The 17,311-nt window shown below is 41.5% G+C and overlaps 1 protein-coding gene across 2 annotated transcripts in view; it reads left to right on the plus strand.

Annotated features, from left to right (window-relative positions):
- Positions 1-6,510, plus strand: part of TEX14 (testis expressed 14, intercellular bridge forming factor) — a 61,902-nt gene extending 55,392 nt beyond the window's left edge. For both annotated transcript variants that reach the window (XM_055577491.1, XM_055577492.1), the window contains 4 exons: positions 2,367-2,459; positions 4,359-4,468; positions 5,681-5,732; positions 6,153-6,510. In XM_055577491.1, the coding sequence (XP_055433466.1) occupies positions 2,367-2,459; positions 4,359-4,468; positions 5,681-5,732; positions 6,153-6,189 (292 nt within the window). In that variant the 3' untranslated portion in view covers positions 6,190-6,510. The remainder of the gene's footprint in view (positions 1-2,366; positions 2,460-4,358; positions 4,469-5,680; positions 5,733-6,152) is intronic.
- Positions 6,511-17,311: the final 10,801 nt, after the last annotated feature.

A 17,311-nucleotide genomic window follows, 5' to 3' on the forward strand; every position in this document is an offset into this window, starting at 1 on the left:
GTGATCCAGACAGTTCAGTCTAAAAACACAAGTTTCCCTCAAGGGACCCAATTCTGTTCTTGACTTGGAACTCTCCTTGGACTTGCATTGCAAGGTAAACCACCTCAGCTCAACTTCTCTAGCTTTGTCCAAGCTGTCAAACTTTGTCCCAAACTCAGGGTCAGGACTGAGGGGAGGTGAAGGCGACACCCTCCGTGGGCACAAAATTGAAGGAGGCACCAAAAAACTCAGAAGTCAAGAAAGTACTATTTTAATGCCGTATTTGTAAAAATCAATACTAATGCAAAAAAATAAAACCCATATTTTGATGAACAGAATATTTACATTTTAAAGGAAGAGAGGCTATGAATCTGCACTTAACACCACTTGCCTCAGTCTCCTCCTGGCCCAGCAGATACCTGGGGAAGCCATGCAGAATACTTTCAGCTGCAAACATTAGAAAAATACACTTAATAATACCACTCCTGTTTAGATGAGTTTGTCTCACCAGCAGTTGGCAGGGCTTGGCTGATGTAGAATCAGTGATGCCTCTGGAGACTTAGGCTCTTCTGATCTTTCTGCTCTGCCAGACATAGCATGTTGGCTTTTGTTTTCAGACTTGTCAGCTTTTGGACAAGGTGGCTTCTGTGCCCATTCCAGGCAGAAATAAGAGGGTAGGGCAAGAGTCTAGCCCACTCTGTGCTTGTTTATCTGGAAAGCAAAAAAAATTTTCCTAGAAGCCCTTTTCAGCAGATGATATCTTCTTGGCCAAATAGGACACATGGCCACCCTTGGTTGCCAGGGAGACTGGAAATTGAGTTTTTAGCTTTCAGCTGCTATAGAAGAAGAGGAAGGTAAGGGAGGAGAGGGTTATGAACAACTTTTGGGTAGTGAATCCCGTTTCTGTCACACTCTTCAAGGGCTAATCTATTCTTTACAAAGAAGGAAAAGAGAGAGACCTGGGTGGGAAGGTCTTATGAGGAGACTAGAGCCCTGGGACCTGAGAGGAAGGAGGGAGAGGGTTTTTTTGAGTGGGGAGACAGAGAAGACAAAGAGGCAAAGGAGGAGGCAAGCTTTTGTCTGTGATGTCTGCTGTAACTCCATTCATTCCTACTCCCCAGTGCATCCTCAGTAAAAATCTATGCCTTTATTTAAGGCAAAAGGAGAGTATCCCAAGAAGGCTGAGTTACATTCAGTTATACAAACACAAACTGCTTTGCACATGATCAAAAGTTAGCTACTGTTATCACTGCCTACTCCTTTTCCCGAAGGGCTGGCTATGCTGGCCGCAGGTAGATGGCCACAGCTGCTCAGTTATCTCAGTCCTGCACCAAGCCAGAGTGGAAGATATTTTTTTCAGACAGTTGGGACTTTTCAGGCCTCTGAAAACACATTATCCTCATCCTGTAGCCTCAGAGGCAGTTCTTAATCTGGAAAACTTGCAGGAATGAGTGTGCAGTTCTAGCCCCAGGTGGAAGTTGACGTAATGACCTAGAATTGAGACAGAGTCTAGTATTGCACTTTGGGAGGCAGTGATATTGTGGGTGCTGAGGATTTTTTTTTTTAATTAATTTATTTTTGGCTGCACTGGATGTTCGTTGCTGTGTGCACGGCTCTCTCTAGTTGCGGGAGCAGGGGCTACTCTTCTTTGTGGTGCTCAGGCTTCTCATTGCCGTGGCTTCTCTTGTTGTGGAGTGCAGGTTCAGGTGTGTGGGCTTCAGTAGTTGAGGTGTGTGGGTTTAGTTGCTCTGTGGCATATGGGATCTTCTCGGACCAGGGATCGAACCTGTGTCCCCTGCATTGGCAGGTGGATTCTTTTCTGTGTATGTACTTATGCGTGTGAGTGCATGCTGAGTTGCTTCAGTCGTGTCCAACTCTGCGACCCTATTAGCCCCCCAGGCTCCTCTGTCCTTGGGATTTTCCAGGCAAGAATACTGGACTGGGCTGCCATGCCTTCCTCCATGAGATCCTCCCGACCCAGGGATCAAACACGTGTCTCTTACGTCTCTGGCATTGGCAGACAGGTTCTTTACCACTAGTTCCATCTGGGAAGCCTGTGTGTGCTTATGAACAACAGAAATTTATTTCTCACTGTTCTGGAAGCTGGAGGTCTAAGATCAGGTTTGAGGCAGGTAGGTGGCACAACCACTGTACCGGTAACAGGGAAGTCCCGGGGCTGAGGCTTTTTGTCAAGAGGCTGAAGGAGGGTCCTGGTGTGCATTTACATGGGCTCTCAATGACCTCCACAGCTCAGGTGCGGTCTCACCAAGCTCTCATTTTCTCATGTGTGCAGTGTGAAGGTCCTTTCCTGCTCTAGAGGGCATGTCTCCTTGTCAGGGGAGAGGGGGAGTGGTCGCTGTCTCATTCTCTTCCTTTGCCTTGGACAGAGCTCACTCTACACTCGACGAGGACCTGGAGAGATGGCTGCAGCCCCCCGAGGACAGCACGCAGCTACCGGATCTGCCCAAGGGCCCGGCAAGGTTCTTGTTCTCCACCAGGGCATCCTTTCCTTCTTTCTCAGGAAGGGGGATGAGATTTTAGTTTTGCTTTTTTTATTTAATAGATTTTATTATTTCTTTAGAAAGTACAGCGACTTCTTGGAGAATGAATGTTTGGCCAGGGTATTATGTCACTGTAGAAAGCCGGCCCCACCTCCTGTCTGCCCCTCTCCCTCCAGCCACCTACCGTGCTCCCAATGCTGACTAGCAGATTGATATCAGAACAGAGAGAGACCTCTAAAATTGCTGTATCTTGGCCCTGTCACCTTCAACATTTTCATCGGTCATTTGAATTAAATCAGAAAATGCGTGCTTATCAAATTTTTAGATAACACAGTCTAAGAATGAATGGTAATGTGATGGGTGATAGACTGTGTATTCAAAATGATCTTGACAGGTGGAAATGTTAAATTTCTCTGCGAGATGAAGGTGAGCGTTTGGATCCAAAAGTATTGAATGTGAGAGGGCTGACCTAATAGAGAATTTTTTGACCAGAAGCTCGTACTCAACTGTAATTTCATTGAAAATGGGAAATACGTCTTATTTTTATATGCCAAGCATTTAACATGCATTTTGAGACATGGTAAGAATTCAAGACATTCTCCTTGAAGAAGACATGGACAGGGACCCCCTGAGACCTCAGTTTGATATGGCTGCTAAAAAGGTCTGTGCTGCACTAACACCGAGCAGGCAGAAAATGCACTGTCCAGGCCAAGGTGACGTCTCAGACTGGCCAGAGGACTCCTAGAGCTCCTGGAGCTCTGGTTCACTGTGGGGCTCCTGGTGGGGTGTCATATTTTAAAAGGGACAGTCACAAACAGAAGATGGTGGCCACAGAACAGCTAGATGTCTGGAAACCTTGTCATATGAGAACAGCTAAAGTTGCTGGGGAGGCTCAGTCTGAGAAAAGCATATGGGATAGAGAATTAGATAGCTGTTCCTGAATACCCGAAATACTGTAAAGTGAACAGAGTCAGCTCACTCTCCTCTGCCCCGAAGGACAGAGCTACTGACTAGAAACTGCAGAGCAAAAGACTTTTATTCAATAAAGTACAAGTTTTCTAGTAGCCACAGCAATCAGAAAGAGAAAACAGCTGCCTTTACTTTAATAGCAGCTCCTCCCACCCAGGCATGCCCATGGACCAGGGCATCTGGACGGAGGTAAGAGATAACCTCCTCCAACTTTAGAGCCTGTGATTCTATTAGTGATGAGAGGTTAGGAAGAAAAAAATCCTTTTCATCCTAGCTGGCTTTACTTTGTCTCTCACTTTGCATATTTTGTTTTGAACATCCACCAAGTGAAAGCAAGAAAAGTCCCTATACTATATCAGTTTGATTCTGCCATCATCTGTTTTGAGCACTTGAGGTGCAGAGCCATAGGAGACCTCTGCCCTTAGGGAACTTAGAGCTGAGTTGGGGAGATGGTTTCTGCTTACTGGTCTGACAGATGTGGTCTTCAATTGTTAGATACTGCAATTAGATATTTCACTTGAGAGTTTCAGGAAATGAAGATAAAGTAATAAAATATATGTGGTTGTAAAAAGGACATCAGTTACAACATAAGTGAAATGTGTGTTTCCTTCGAGACAATATAGCCTAGTGGTTGAGAGCAGAGTCCTGAGTCAGATTTTCTGGGTTGACCTCAGCTCTAGGACGTACTGGGCATGTAATTCAACCTCTTTGTACCTCAGTTTTCTCACCGCTGTACTACTTTACACAGTTGTGATGAGAATTAAATGAGTTAATATACATTACAGCACTTGGACACAGAGGGAACCCACACAATTAGTGCTAGCTATTGCTGTATTTCCTTGGGAGCACAGTCTTCTCCCTCTGGCCATTGTGCACATGATTTAATGACCAAAATCATTGTCATTGAAGGGAGGCAAGCAGCAAAGATCAAGAAGTTGGTGAAAAGAAGCGTAACGGGGAAGAAAGCACGAAGCCAGAGAGAAGGAAATCGGAGAGCTTTTTAGGGACTTCTGAAGAAGGTATGAAGGTCATTATAATGTAACCCGGAGTCCTTGGGCTTCAGTGAGCATCAGAGTTATTTAGAAATATTTCCCAGATGCTGTATACAGTCCTCCTACACATTCCCCTTATAGTTCAGCCCAGGTTTTCTATTAATTGCCAATTATGTCTTCATCACAAAACAGTAGTGACATCCAATTTTATTTCTAAATCAAGTCTTCAGCTATTCTCATCATCCACATATACTGTCTGGAAAGATGTTTTGCTCCTAATGTATCTTCAAAAGAGTTCTAGATTTATCTCACAGAGAGGCTAAATAAGAATCCAATAAGAAATCATAAATTGTGGAATTTAAGTGGTGCCTACAAGTAATGTGAGAAGTATAAATTAACCTTAATTTCAAAACTTTTGATAGAGCTTTAAGGGACCATCTGCAAACGGTGCCTTCCTACATTTAAGATCCTCCTACTTAGGAAGTTATAGTCATTAATTCTTTCAGATCATCCGGTACCTCTTGTATCCCTTCCCCAGTCCATTCTCATTCTCCTCCTGGCCTGTGTGAACTGAATCTGCCGGGCTTGCTGGTCAGCCGGCTCCCTGTTAGCCAGTGAGAGGCCCTCGCAGATCAGAGGGCTGACGAGTAGCTGGATGTTACTTGCCTGCCTGCCTGCCGCCTCTGTGCCTCGTGTCCATGTGGAAATGGTGTCCCTCCACAGCTTCTGTCCCGTCCTCCCACTTCTGGCTTGCACTGGGTCCCAGTAACTGTCCTGCCCTACCCCTGCTCTCCCCAGCCCCTTCAGACTTAGGGGTGACAAGGCTTCCCACTGCTGCTGGTCACTGGATGCTTTGCCATCCCTTGTTTGCACCCTTAACTCTAACACCTCTGTAAGCAGGTAGTTCATGAAAGGGCCTGGGGGTACATTCTGTTTCCTCCAGGGCCCTGACTGTGTGAGCATTTAGCTAGTACTGAATTCACTGAGAACATGATGCAGGGACCCTGTGAAATTAGCATTATTGGTGTCTGTTGATATGACAGGGAGCTGTAGGATATTAGGAGTGGAAGCCCAGTAATTGTTTTTAGACATATTTCATCTCTGTAGAAGCAAACAATTGTTGGAGGTAAAATAGTCCACCCTAAACTGGAGAGAGTACTAGTGGGACTTCTGAGTGGTGGCATCCTTTGATCCAGAGAATAATCAAGTTGTTTTTTCTTCCTCCTATATTTCATCAAGAGGAACTAAAACCCTGTTTTTGGAAGCGACTGGGTTGGTCTGAACCATCCAGGTAATGAGATACCAGATGTTTGTAAGTCAGAGCCCACTGTTTATAGACAACTTGAATAGACTTTAAACATTTACCAGTATCTAAATCAACATTAATGACAAAGACTTGAATTCAGAGTTGCTCAGTTTTGAAATGCTAATGTTTATAATTAATTAAAACAGAAGAGGAAACAAATGCCAACTTCAATTACGTAATTGGCAGTCAGCACAAGAAGGTTTTGAGTGGAGGGAGGACAGAAGATGCTGCTGTCACTTGCTTTGCAGTCATTTTGCATTTCCATGATACACTAGTTTATCATAAGCTCTTTTGATGATAAAGATCAAAGTTTCTTTCCCTCGAATTCAATTGAATAGAAAGAGACTGTTGTTTGTGTCTTTAAAAAGCATACACACCAACTCGAAACTCCCATTTTTTGTTCAGGATAATCGTGTTGGATCAGAGTGACTTGTCAGACTGACCGGAAGTGGACTCTAGGTGGACTCCTGGCTTGAGTCTGAGTGCCCTGCTCGTGAGTTCCCTTCTTCCCTCGTCTGCTGCGGTCACCATTAGGGCAGTGGGTCTGTAACTCACACTTTGTTCGGCTTCCACTATAGACAGAATGGCTTGTTTGTTTGCAGCACATTTAACCATTTGTTTTTAGTCAGATTTCTGAAAAGTAAAAGGTGTTTTGATTGTAAAACTTTCTAATTGTGCCCTGAATGGCATTTGGTTTTTTTGATACAGATTTTCAAAAACTTCAAATTCATATTATCTAATAAAACATTGCCTTTTAATACCAGTTTTGACTTGTAAGATATATTTCTTCTTTAAAAATTCTGCGTGTTTGTTTATTTTTGGCTCTGCTAGGTCTTCGTTGCTGCAGGCTTCCCCTAGCTGTGGTGAGCGGGGACTACTCTCCAGTTGCAGTGCGCAGATTTCATACTGTGGTGGCTTCTCTTGTAGAGCGCGGCCTCCAGTCACATGGGCTCAGTAGTCGTGGCACACAGGCTTAGCTGCTCTGCAGCACGTGGGATCTTCTCGGACCGGGGATCAAACCTATGCCTCCTGCACTGGCAGACAGGTTCTTTACCACTGAGCCACCAGGGAAGCCCTGTAAGATTTATTTCTATATTTTAGTTATTGAGAAAGGAACTGCCACCCAAAGAAGTTTTAATTTCTGTTATAAAATTTGACAAATAATTAACTATTGCTACCACCCATCATGGGCTTCCCAGGTGGCTCAGTGGTAAAGAATCTGCCTGCCACTGCACGAGATTCAGGTTCAATCCCTGAGTTGAGAATATCCCCTGAAGGAGGAAATGGCAACCCACTCCAGTATTCTTGTCTGGAAAATCCCATGGACAGAAGAGCCTGGCAGGCTACAGTCCATGGGGTCACAAAAGAGTTGGATACAACTTGGCAGCTAAACAGCAACCACAAACCATCATACAAATGGGCACCAGTCATCCATGCTTTTTTTTTTTTTTTTTTAAGTTTTATTTATTTGCGTCAGGTCTTAGTTGCGTCCCATGGGATCTTTGTTTCGTCATGTGGCATCTTTTGTTGTGGACACGGGCTCTCTTGTTGCAGAGCATGGGCTCCAGAACGTGAGGGCTCAGCAGCTGTGGGCACAGGCTTAGTAGCGCCTCAGCATGTGGGGTCCTAGTTCCTTGACCAGGGATCAAACCTGCGTCCCCTGCATTGCAAGGTGGATTCTTAACCATTGGACCATCAGGGACCCCATCTGTTTTATTATAAAAATGTGGCCCTCCTCTTTGCCAGGATTGCCATATTCCCATTCCAGCTATAATTGACTTACATGATAAAAGTATAGGTAGGAATAAAAGCCCAAGACATTTTGAACTCTTTAAGTGAACAAACATCATCTCTATATTTCAGTTTGTATACCTCACATCCTTAGTGTCTCAGAAGAATGAAACTATGGTAAGAAAGATCACAATATTTTCTCTAATTTAGCTTCTTGTACAGTGCTAGCCAGCTAACATTTTATTTGTAAGTAGTAGATCTTTTGTTTGTGAAAACTGGATAGTTCCTGTTGTGGATGGTCATATTCAATACAGTTCTTAGCTCCCTCAAATTTTACCCTGTACAAATAAAACAGGAAGGTACAAGTTAATATGACCATTTAAAAGCAAGGAAACAGTCGCATGCCATTGTAATCAGAGGAACACCAAGACAAATTACAAATAATACTAGGTATAAGAAACTTTGAGGAATATAGAGATTTGGTCATATGCAGTACTTCCTCTCATAAAATTTTATATATTGAGACAAAACCAACATATATAAAAATGTGAGAATAGCAGACATATCATGACTTTTAAAGGATGAGCATTATCTATTAGTGTTCATAAAGGCTACAAGTCCTACACAAACTTACCCTGATGTGGTTTGTAATCTTCTTGTCTACAGAGTAGACTTTCTGTCTGGCCAGTGACTGCATAATACCGGCCATTAACAGTAATAATGTTGGTAAATGTTATTAGTTACGAAGCACCTATTATATGCCAGGTACTTTATATACTTGATACTTTTCCTACACATGGCACTCACACTGTATTTCTTTAGTACACTGCTTTTCCTACTCTCACCAGCTATTATTGCAAACTGATTCTTCACTTCCTGTCACCAGTTAACAGATGACTTAACCCCAACTTTACAGAGAAATTAGAAGCCATCAGATGGGAACAAACTCAGCTTCACACCACCAAAAGCACTAACAAGATCACATCTGTTTCTGTGACTAGGAGAGTTGTGAAGCAGTCTGCCCTAAACTCGAGGTGGACCTGTTCTACACGTATGCTTTCTACTTCCCTCCATGCTACCCTGAAGGAGGCATCTCTCTTCTTACCCAAGGCCAGTCTCATCTTTCATCTGCTCAGAGTTATCCTTCTCAGGTTATCATCTCCCTTCTTAATAGCTTCAATGCCTTCTTTATTAGCTTCTTTTCATCACTTGACACCCTTGGATTTTTCCCATCCTTAAAAAGTATTCCCTGGGCTTCCTTGGGGGTCCAGTGGTTAGAACGCCGTGCTTCCACTGCAGGTGGTGCTGGTTCGACCCCTCAGTGGGGAACTAAGATCCCTCATGCTGCGTGGCGTGGCCAAAAAAAAGGAAACCCAGTATTCCCTGGATCCCACATCCCTTTCCAGTCACTGTTCCGTCTTTTTCCTCCCACAGCAGTTAGCATTCTCATTTTTTATTTATTTAGGCTGCACTGGCTCTTTGTTGCTGTGCTCAGGCTTTTCCCTGGTTGCGGTGGGTGGGGGCTACTCTCTAGTTGTGGTACACGGACCTCTCATTGTGGTGCCTTCTCCTGTTGCAGAGGGCAGGCTCTAGGCACGTGGGCTTCAGTAGCTGCAGCTTGCGGGCTCTAGAGCACAGGCTTAATAGTTGTGGTGCACAGGCTTAGTTGCTACTCAGCCTGTGGGATCTTCCTGGGATCAGGGATCCAACCCTTGTCTCCTGCATTGACAGGTGGATTCTTCACCACCAAACCACCAGGGAAGCCCTGTGCCATATTTTATATCCCACATATAAGTTCTCTGTCTGGCTTACTTTACCTAGTATGATCATTTCTAGGTCCATCCATGTTGCTGCAAATGGCATTCTTTTTTTTTTTTTAACAGCTGAGTAGTAATCCATTGTATACCCATGTACCACATCTTCTTTATCCATTCATCTGTTGATAGATAAAATTGTTTCCATGTCTTGGCTATCCTGAATAGTGCTGCTGTGAATGTAGGGGTGCATGTGTCTTTTGAATCATAGTTTTGCCCACATGTATACCCAGGTGAGAATGCTGGATCATACGACTACTCTCTTCTCAGTATTTTAAGGATCCTCCATTACTGTTCTTCATAGTGGCTTTACCAATTTACATCCTCTCCAACAGTGAAGGAGGGTCCCCTTTTCTCCACACCAGCAAATGTCTCCAGCATTTGTTATTTGTCAACTTTTTAATGATGGTCATTCTGATCAACGTGAGATGGTACCTCATTGTACTTTTGATTTGCATTTCTCTAATAATTAGCAATGTTGAGCATCTTTTCATGTGCCTTTTGGCCCTCTCTATGTCTTCTCTGAAGAAATGTCTATTTAGTTCTTCTGCCCATTTTCCAATTAGGTTGTTTGTTTTTGTTATTGAGTTGTATGAGCTGTATATTTTGGAGATTAAGGAAATTAAGCCCTTGTCAGTCACATCATTTGCAAATATTTTTTTCTGATCTGTAGGTTGGCTTTTCATTGTTTTATGTTTTCCTTTGCTGTACAAAAGCCATTAAGTTTGATTGGGTACCATTTGTTTATTTTTGCTTTTATTTCTATTGCCTTGGGAGACTGACCTAAGGAAGTATTGGAACAGTTTATGTCAGAGCATGTTTTGCCTATGTTCTTGTCAAGGAGTTTTATGGTGTCTTGTCTTGTATTTAAGTCTTTAAGTTATTTTGAGTTTATTTTTGTGTGTGGTGTGAGGGTGTGTTCTAACTTCACTGATTTACATGAGGCTGTCCAGTTTTCCCAACACCGCTTGCTGAAGATACCACTTGTTTTCCTTTGTTTCTTCTTCCCGCCTTTGTTGAAGACTGACCATGGGTGTGTGGGCTTGTTTCTGGGTGCTGTATTCTGTTCCATTGATCCATATGTCTGTTCTTGTGTCAGTACCACACTGTTCTGATTACTGTAGCTTTGTAGTATCATCTTAAGTCTGGGAGGGTTATGCTTCCTACTTTGTTCTTTTTCCTCAGGATTGTTTTGGCAATTCTGGGTCTTTATGGTACCGTGTAAATTTTAGGATTATTTGCTCTAATTCTATGAAATATGTCATGGGTAATTTGATAGGAATCACATTAAATCTGTAGATTGCTTTGGATGGTATGGCCATTTTAACAATTAATTCTTTCAGTTCAGGATCATGGGTTATCTTTCCATTTCTCTGAATCATCTTTAGTTTCCTTAATTAATGTTTTCTAGTTCTCAGCATATAGGTCTTTCGTCTCTTTGGTCAGGGTTATCATTAAGTTGTGTTTTTTTTTTTCATATGATTTTAAAAGGAATTGTTTTTTTTACCTTCCCTTTTACTTCTTCCTTTTCTTACTTCAAGCTTTCTTCCTAAGAGATTTTGCTCACATCCATTGACTTAGCTTCTGTATGCTGACAACTCCCAGATATGTATTGGAAGTCTGTGACCAGACCTCTCCTCTCAGCTCATATATCTACTCAAGTATTCAGTGTCTCCACTTGGGTTTCTTTCAGGTGTCTTGCTGATAATACGCAAAACCAAACCCATAGTCTGAATCACAAACCTCCTTCATCTCCAGAATTTCCCTTCCAGCTAATGGTATTTCTGCTCATTCAGGCACTCAAACCAGAAAGCCAGGCGTCATTCTTGACTCCTCCCATTCCTTTACTCCTTACATTGAAATATCAATCATTAAGACTTATTTGTCTCAGTGCAGGAGAGGATGTGGAGAAAAGAGAGTCCTCTTACACTGTCGGTGGGAAGGTAAGTTGATACTGCCACTATGGAAAACAGTATGTAGGTTCCTTAGAAAACGAAAAATTGAATTACCATATGATCCATAAGTCTCATTCCTGGGAATAATACCTGGACAAAACTATAATTCAAAAAGATATATGCACCCCTTGTTCATAGCAGCACTATTCACAATAGCCAAAACATGGAAATAACCTAAATATCCATCAACAGATGAATGGTTAAGATATGGTACATATATATGGTGGAATAATACTCATCATAAAAAAGAAAGAAAGAATGTCATTTGCAGCAACATGGCTGCAACTAGGGATTATCATACTAAGTGAAGTAAGTCACAAAGAGAAAGACAAATACTATCTGATATTACTTATATGCAGAATATAAAATATGCACAAATGAACCTATCTACAAAAGAGAAAAAGACTCATAGAGAACAGACCTGTGGTTGCCAAGGGGTAAGCGGGTGGGGGAGAGAAAAATTAGGAGTTTGGGATTAGCGGATACAAACTGCTATGTATAAAAATAGATGAACAACAGGGTCAGCACAGGGAACTATATTCAATATCCTGTGATAAACCATAATGGGAGAGAATACTAAAAGAGTGTGTGTGTGTATATATATATAAAACTGAATCATTTTGCTGTACTGCAGAGATTGGCACAACATTATAATTTTACAAACGGAAGAAAAAAAAAAGGTTTCTTTGTTTCAACCCCCAAAACACATGTCCATTATGCCCACTTCTTTGTGTCTGCTGTTGCCACCCTCATCGGACCGCTTTAGCTCTCACTTGCGCCACTGCAGCAACCTCCTTGATTGGCCTACTGCATCCAGTCCCACATTCAACAAGTAATTTTTGAATGACTCCTCTGTGCCAGGCACCATTCTAGGTGCTGGAGAAATAGTGAACAAAGCAGACATCCCGCTCTCTTTGAGCCTACAGTCATTAAATGAATAAATAGATACTTTTAATAGTGATAAGTGCTAGGAAGAAAATAAGTAAAGTGATAATGATGGCGCGGGGGACACAACATTAGAAGGGATATTCAAGGGAAGGCTGCTCTGAAGAAGTGACCTTTGAACTTCAACTGGAACGAAGAGAAGGAGCCTGTTTTTGTGACAGAGAGATGAGCATTCCAGCAAAGAGAAAAGCAACTGCAAAGAAAAGCAAATGCTCCCCTACAGGAAGCATTATGGTGGAGCAGCAAAAGGTCAGTGTGGTTGAGCAAAGTAAGTTGTGGGGAGAGTGATAGAAGGCTGGAGATTGATTAGGGGGATTATAGACCCTGGTTAAAAGTGATTTCCAGTGTTGTAACATTATTAGGTTCAAATCTCTGGTAAAAAAAAAAAAGACAAATCCCAAAGCATGCCAAAAAAAGAAAAAAGAAAGTATGACCTATTCAAAGGAAAGAAAGACATTAACAGAAACTGTGCCTGAAAAGTACCTGATGGCAGATATACTAGACAGAGACTTTAAAATGACTTTTGAAAAATAAATAAAATGACTTTTGAAGAAGCTCAAAGAACTAAAGTGTAGAGAAAGTCATGAAAATGATGTGTGAACAAAAGGAAATATCAGTAAGGAGATAGGAAACTGGAGCAGGCAGGCTTTCTAGTTGTGGTGTGCAGGCTTAGTTGTCCTGTGGTATATGGGATCTTAGTTCTCTGACCAGGGATTGAACCCACATCCCCTGCATTGTAGGGCAGATTCTTAACAGCTGGAACACCAGGGAACTCCCTTTAAAATAGATTTTAAAAGATGGATATATGAAGTATCTTCTTTGACTGCATTGGGACTAAAGGGAAACTGGAAAACTCACAAACTTGTAGAATTAAATAATACATTTAAACAACCAATGGATCAAAGAAGAAATCACAAGAAATTAGAAAATACTATAAGATGAATTAAAACATAACACACCAAAACTTATGAGACACAGAAAAAAAACTGTGAACAGTGGGAAAATTATAGCTATAAATGTTTACATTAAAAAATAAGAACAATCTCAAGTTAAATATGTAACTTTATAACTTGAGGAGCAAGAAAAAGAAGAACAAACTAAACCCAAAACTAGCAGAAGAAAGGAAACAATAAAAATTAGAGCAGAGATACATGATATAGAGAATAGAAAAACAACAGAGAAAACCATTGAAACAAAAAGTTGGTTCTTCAAAAAGAGCAATAAAATTGTCAATTTGTCAATAAAATTGACAAAACAAAATTTCCTTAGGTGGACTAAGGAAAAAAAGAAGCCTCAAATTGCTGAAAGTCTTAATTGCTACTGATTGTACAGAAAGGAAAAGGATTATAAGAGAATACTATGAGCAATTATATCCAACAAATTGGATAACCTAGATGAATGGACATGTTCCTTGTAACATAAAACCTAGCAAGATTAAATCACAAAGAAATAGAAAGTCTGAATAGACTTAAAATTTATGGAGATTGAGTCAATATTCAAAAATTTCCCAACAAAGAAAAGTCCTGGACCTAATGGCTTCACTGGTGAACTCTACCAAATTTTTTTTTTTTGGGCCACACCATGTGGCATGTGGGATCCTTAGTTCCTTGACCAGGGATTGAAGCCATGCCCCCTGCATTGGGAGTGCAGAGTTTTAACCACTGAACTACCAAGAAAGTCCTCTACTAAAAATTTAAAGAAGAACTAATATCAATCCTTCCCAAACTTTTCCAAAAAACTGAAGAGTAGGAGGCACTTCCTAACTCATTCTGAGGCCAGCTTTACCCTGACACCAGAGCCAGACAAAGACACTACAGGAAAATAGAAACCAATATCCTATATGAACATCGGTGGAAAAATCCTCAACAAAATACTAGCAGATAGAATTTAGCATATTGAAAATATTATACACCATTACCAACTAGGATTTATTCCTAGAATGTAAGGATGTTTCAATATATAAAAATCAATGTAGAGCTTCCCTGGTGGTTTAGTAGTTAAGAATGTGGCTTGCAACGAAAGGCACAGCGGTTTGATCCCTGGTCTGGGAAGCTCCTGCATGCCACGGGGCAACTGAGCCTGTGCTCTGGAGCCCTCGAGCTGCAACTTCTGATCTCAAGCACCACAACTACTGAAGCCCACATACCCTAGAGCACATTCTCCACGAGAGAAGCCACCGCAAAGAGAAGCCCTTGCACTGCACCTGGAGAGTAGCTCCAGCTCACCACAACTAGAGAAAGCCCGCAGGCAGCAGTGAAGACCCAGCACAGCCAAAAATAGAAATGTAATATCCCATATCAAGATGATGAAGGAAAAGGCCACATGACTATCTCAACTAATACAGAAAAAACATTTGACAAAATTCAACAGTCAATAAACTAAGAATAGAAGGAAATTACCTCAATATAGTAAAAACCATATATGAAAATCCCATGACTAGCATCATCCTCAATAGTATGGAAAGACTGAAAGCTTTTCCTCAAAGATCAGTAACAAGAGAAGGATTCTTGCTTTTACCACTTCTGCTCATAATTTTGGGAGTTCTAGCCAGAGTAATTGGGCAAGAAAAATAAAGTGCATCCAAACTGAAAAGGAAAGATTAAAATTATCTTTGAAGATGACATGGGCTTGTATGTGGAAAACCCTAAAGAGTCCACAAAATCTGTTAGAACTAATCAATGAATTCAGCTAAGTAGCAGGATGAAAAGGCAACATAAAAAAATAAATTGTATTTCCATACATGAACGATGAACCATCTAAAAGGGGAATTATAAAAACAATTCCATTTATAACAGCATCAAAAAGAATAAAATACTTGGGAATTAGCTTGACCTAGAAGGTAAAACACTTGTACTGTGAAACCTATGTACTACAAAAAATTGCTGAAAGAAATTAAAGAAGACAAATAAATTGAAACACATACCATGTTCATGTAAGGGAAGAATAATATTGTTAAAATAATACTATCCAAAGGATCTACAGATTAAATGCAACCCCTGTCAAAATCTCAGTCCTATAATTCATATGAAATCCTAGTGGACCCTGAGTAGTCCAAACAATCTTGCGAGAAAATAAAACTAGAATACTCATACTTCCTGATTTCAAAACTTACAAAGTTACAGTAATCAGGACATACAGATCAATGGGAGAGACTAGAGAGCCCATAAATTAACCCTCTTATGGCAGAAAGTGAAAGTGGAGAGTGAAAAGGTTGGCTTAAAGCTCAACATTCAGAAAACGAAGATCATGGCATCTGGTCCCATCACTTCATGGGAAATAGATGGGGAAACAGTGTCAGACTTTATTTTTCTGGGCTCCAACATCACTGCAGATGGTGACTGCAGCCATGAAATTAAAAGACGCTTACTCCTTGGAAGGAAAGTTATGACCAACCTAGATAGCATGTTCAAAAGCAGAGACATTACTTTGCCAACAAAGGTTCGTCTAGTCAAGGCTATGGTTTTTCCTGTGGTCATGTATGGATGTGAGAGTTGGACTGTGAAGAAGGCTGAGCCCTGAGGAATTGATGCTTTTGAACTGTGGTGTTGGAGAAGACTGTTGAGAGTCCCTTGGACTGCAAGGAGATCCAACCAGGCCATTCTGAAGGAGATGAGCCCTGGGATTTCTTTGGAAGGAATGATGCTAAAGCTGAAACTCCAGTACTTTGGCCACCTCATGCGAAGAGTTGACTCATTGGAAAAGACTCTGATGCTGGGAGGGATTGGGGGCAGGAGGAGAAGGGGACGACAGAGGATGAGATGGCTGGATGGCATCGCTGACTCGATGGACGTGAGTCTGAGTGAACTCTGGGAGTTGGTGATGGACAGGGAGGCCTGGTGTGCTGCGGTTCATGGGGTCGCAAAGAGTCAGACATGACTGAACGACTGATCTGATCTGATCTGATCTGATATATGGTCAAATAATTGTTGACAAAGGGGGCCAGGACCATGGGGGAAGGATAATCTTTTCAACAAATGATGCTGAGAAAACTAGAAAAGAGTGAAATTGGACCCTTATCTAACACCATATACAAAAAGGTTCTATAGTTTTATTTATTTATTTTTGTTTTTGGTTGTGCTGGCTCTTCATTGCTGGGTGCAGGCTTCCTCTGGTTGCGGCGAGTGGGGTTTCTCGTTGTGGAACACGGGCTCCAGGTGTGCAGGCTTTAGTAGCTGTGGTGCACGGGTTTAGTTTCCTCATGGTGTGTGTGATCTTCCTAGACCAGGGATAGAACCTGTGTTCCCTACATTGGCAGGTGGATGCTTAGCCACTGGACCACCAAGGAAGTCCCACCATGTACAAAAATCAACATAAAATTGATCAAGGGCCTAAATGTAAAACCAAAAAAAAACTCTTAGATAAAAATACAGGGTAAAAGCTTTATGACATTGGATTTGGAGATGATTTTTTGGTAATGACACCAAAGGCACTGGCAACAAAAGGAAAAATAGCCATGTTGGACTTAATGAAAATGTAAAATTTTACTATCCACAGAGTAAAGGGGCAACCCATAGAATGGGGAAAATCCAAGATACCAATGCAAAAGTTACAATATCATTATGATCTAGTCTCAGTAACCACTTATCATCATTTTTATTATATTCTACCAGTCACACAGGGAAAGCCCTGATTCAGAATGGGGACGGGCTGCTGTAAAAAAGCATGAGTGCTGGGAGGTGAGGATCCCTGGAACCATCTCAGAGACTGGCTGTCCCAGAACCAATTAACCAAGTGGCCATCCCTGAGCTCACTACATGTCTTCATTCAAAATAAGAGTATATTATAGTGTTTACACCTGTCTCTTCGCCTCTTATCTTCATACTGCCAGTAGGGAGAGCAATAAAAGTGGGGGTCATCCTCAAAAAACCCATCTGTGTCACAGGCTAATAGAAGCAAACATTTTGTGATGAGGAAAGTGTCAAGATTCTGTGTTGTATCTTGCAACATTTTTGCTAAAATCACCCTTTAGCTTCACTTGTACCTAAATTGAACACCAAAAGGAAAATATTTATTTCTCCAACATTCAGTTCAGTTCAGTTCAGTTCAGTCGCTCAGTCATGTCCGACTCTTTGCGACCCCATGAATCACAGCACACCAGGCCTCCCTGTCCATCACCATC

This window comes from Bubalus kerabau, chromosome 4, assembly GCF_029407905.1.
Source record: "Bubalus kerabau isolate K-KA32 ecotype Philippines breed swamp buffalo chromosome 4, PCC_UOA_SB_1v2, whole genome shotgun sequence".
Taxonomy (NCBI): domain Eukaryota; kingdom Metazoa; phylum Chordata; class Mammalia; order Artiodactyla; family Bovidae; genus Bubalus; species Bubalus kerabau.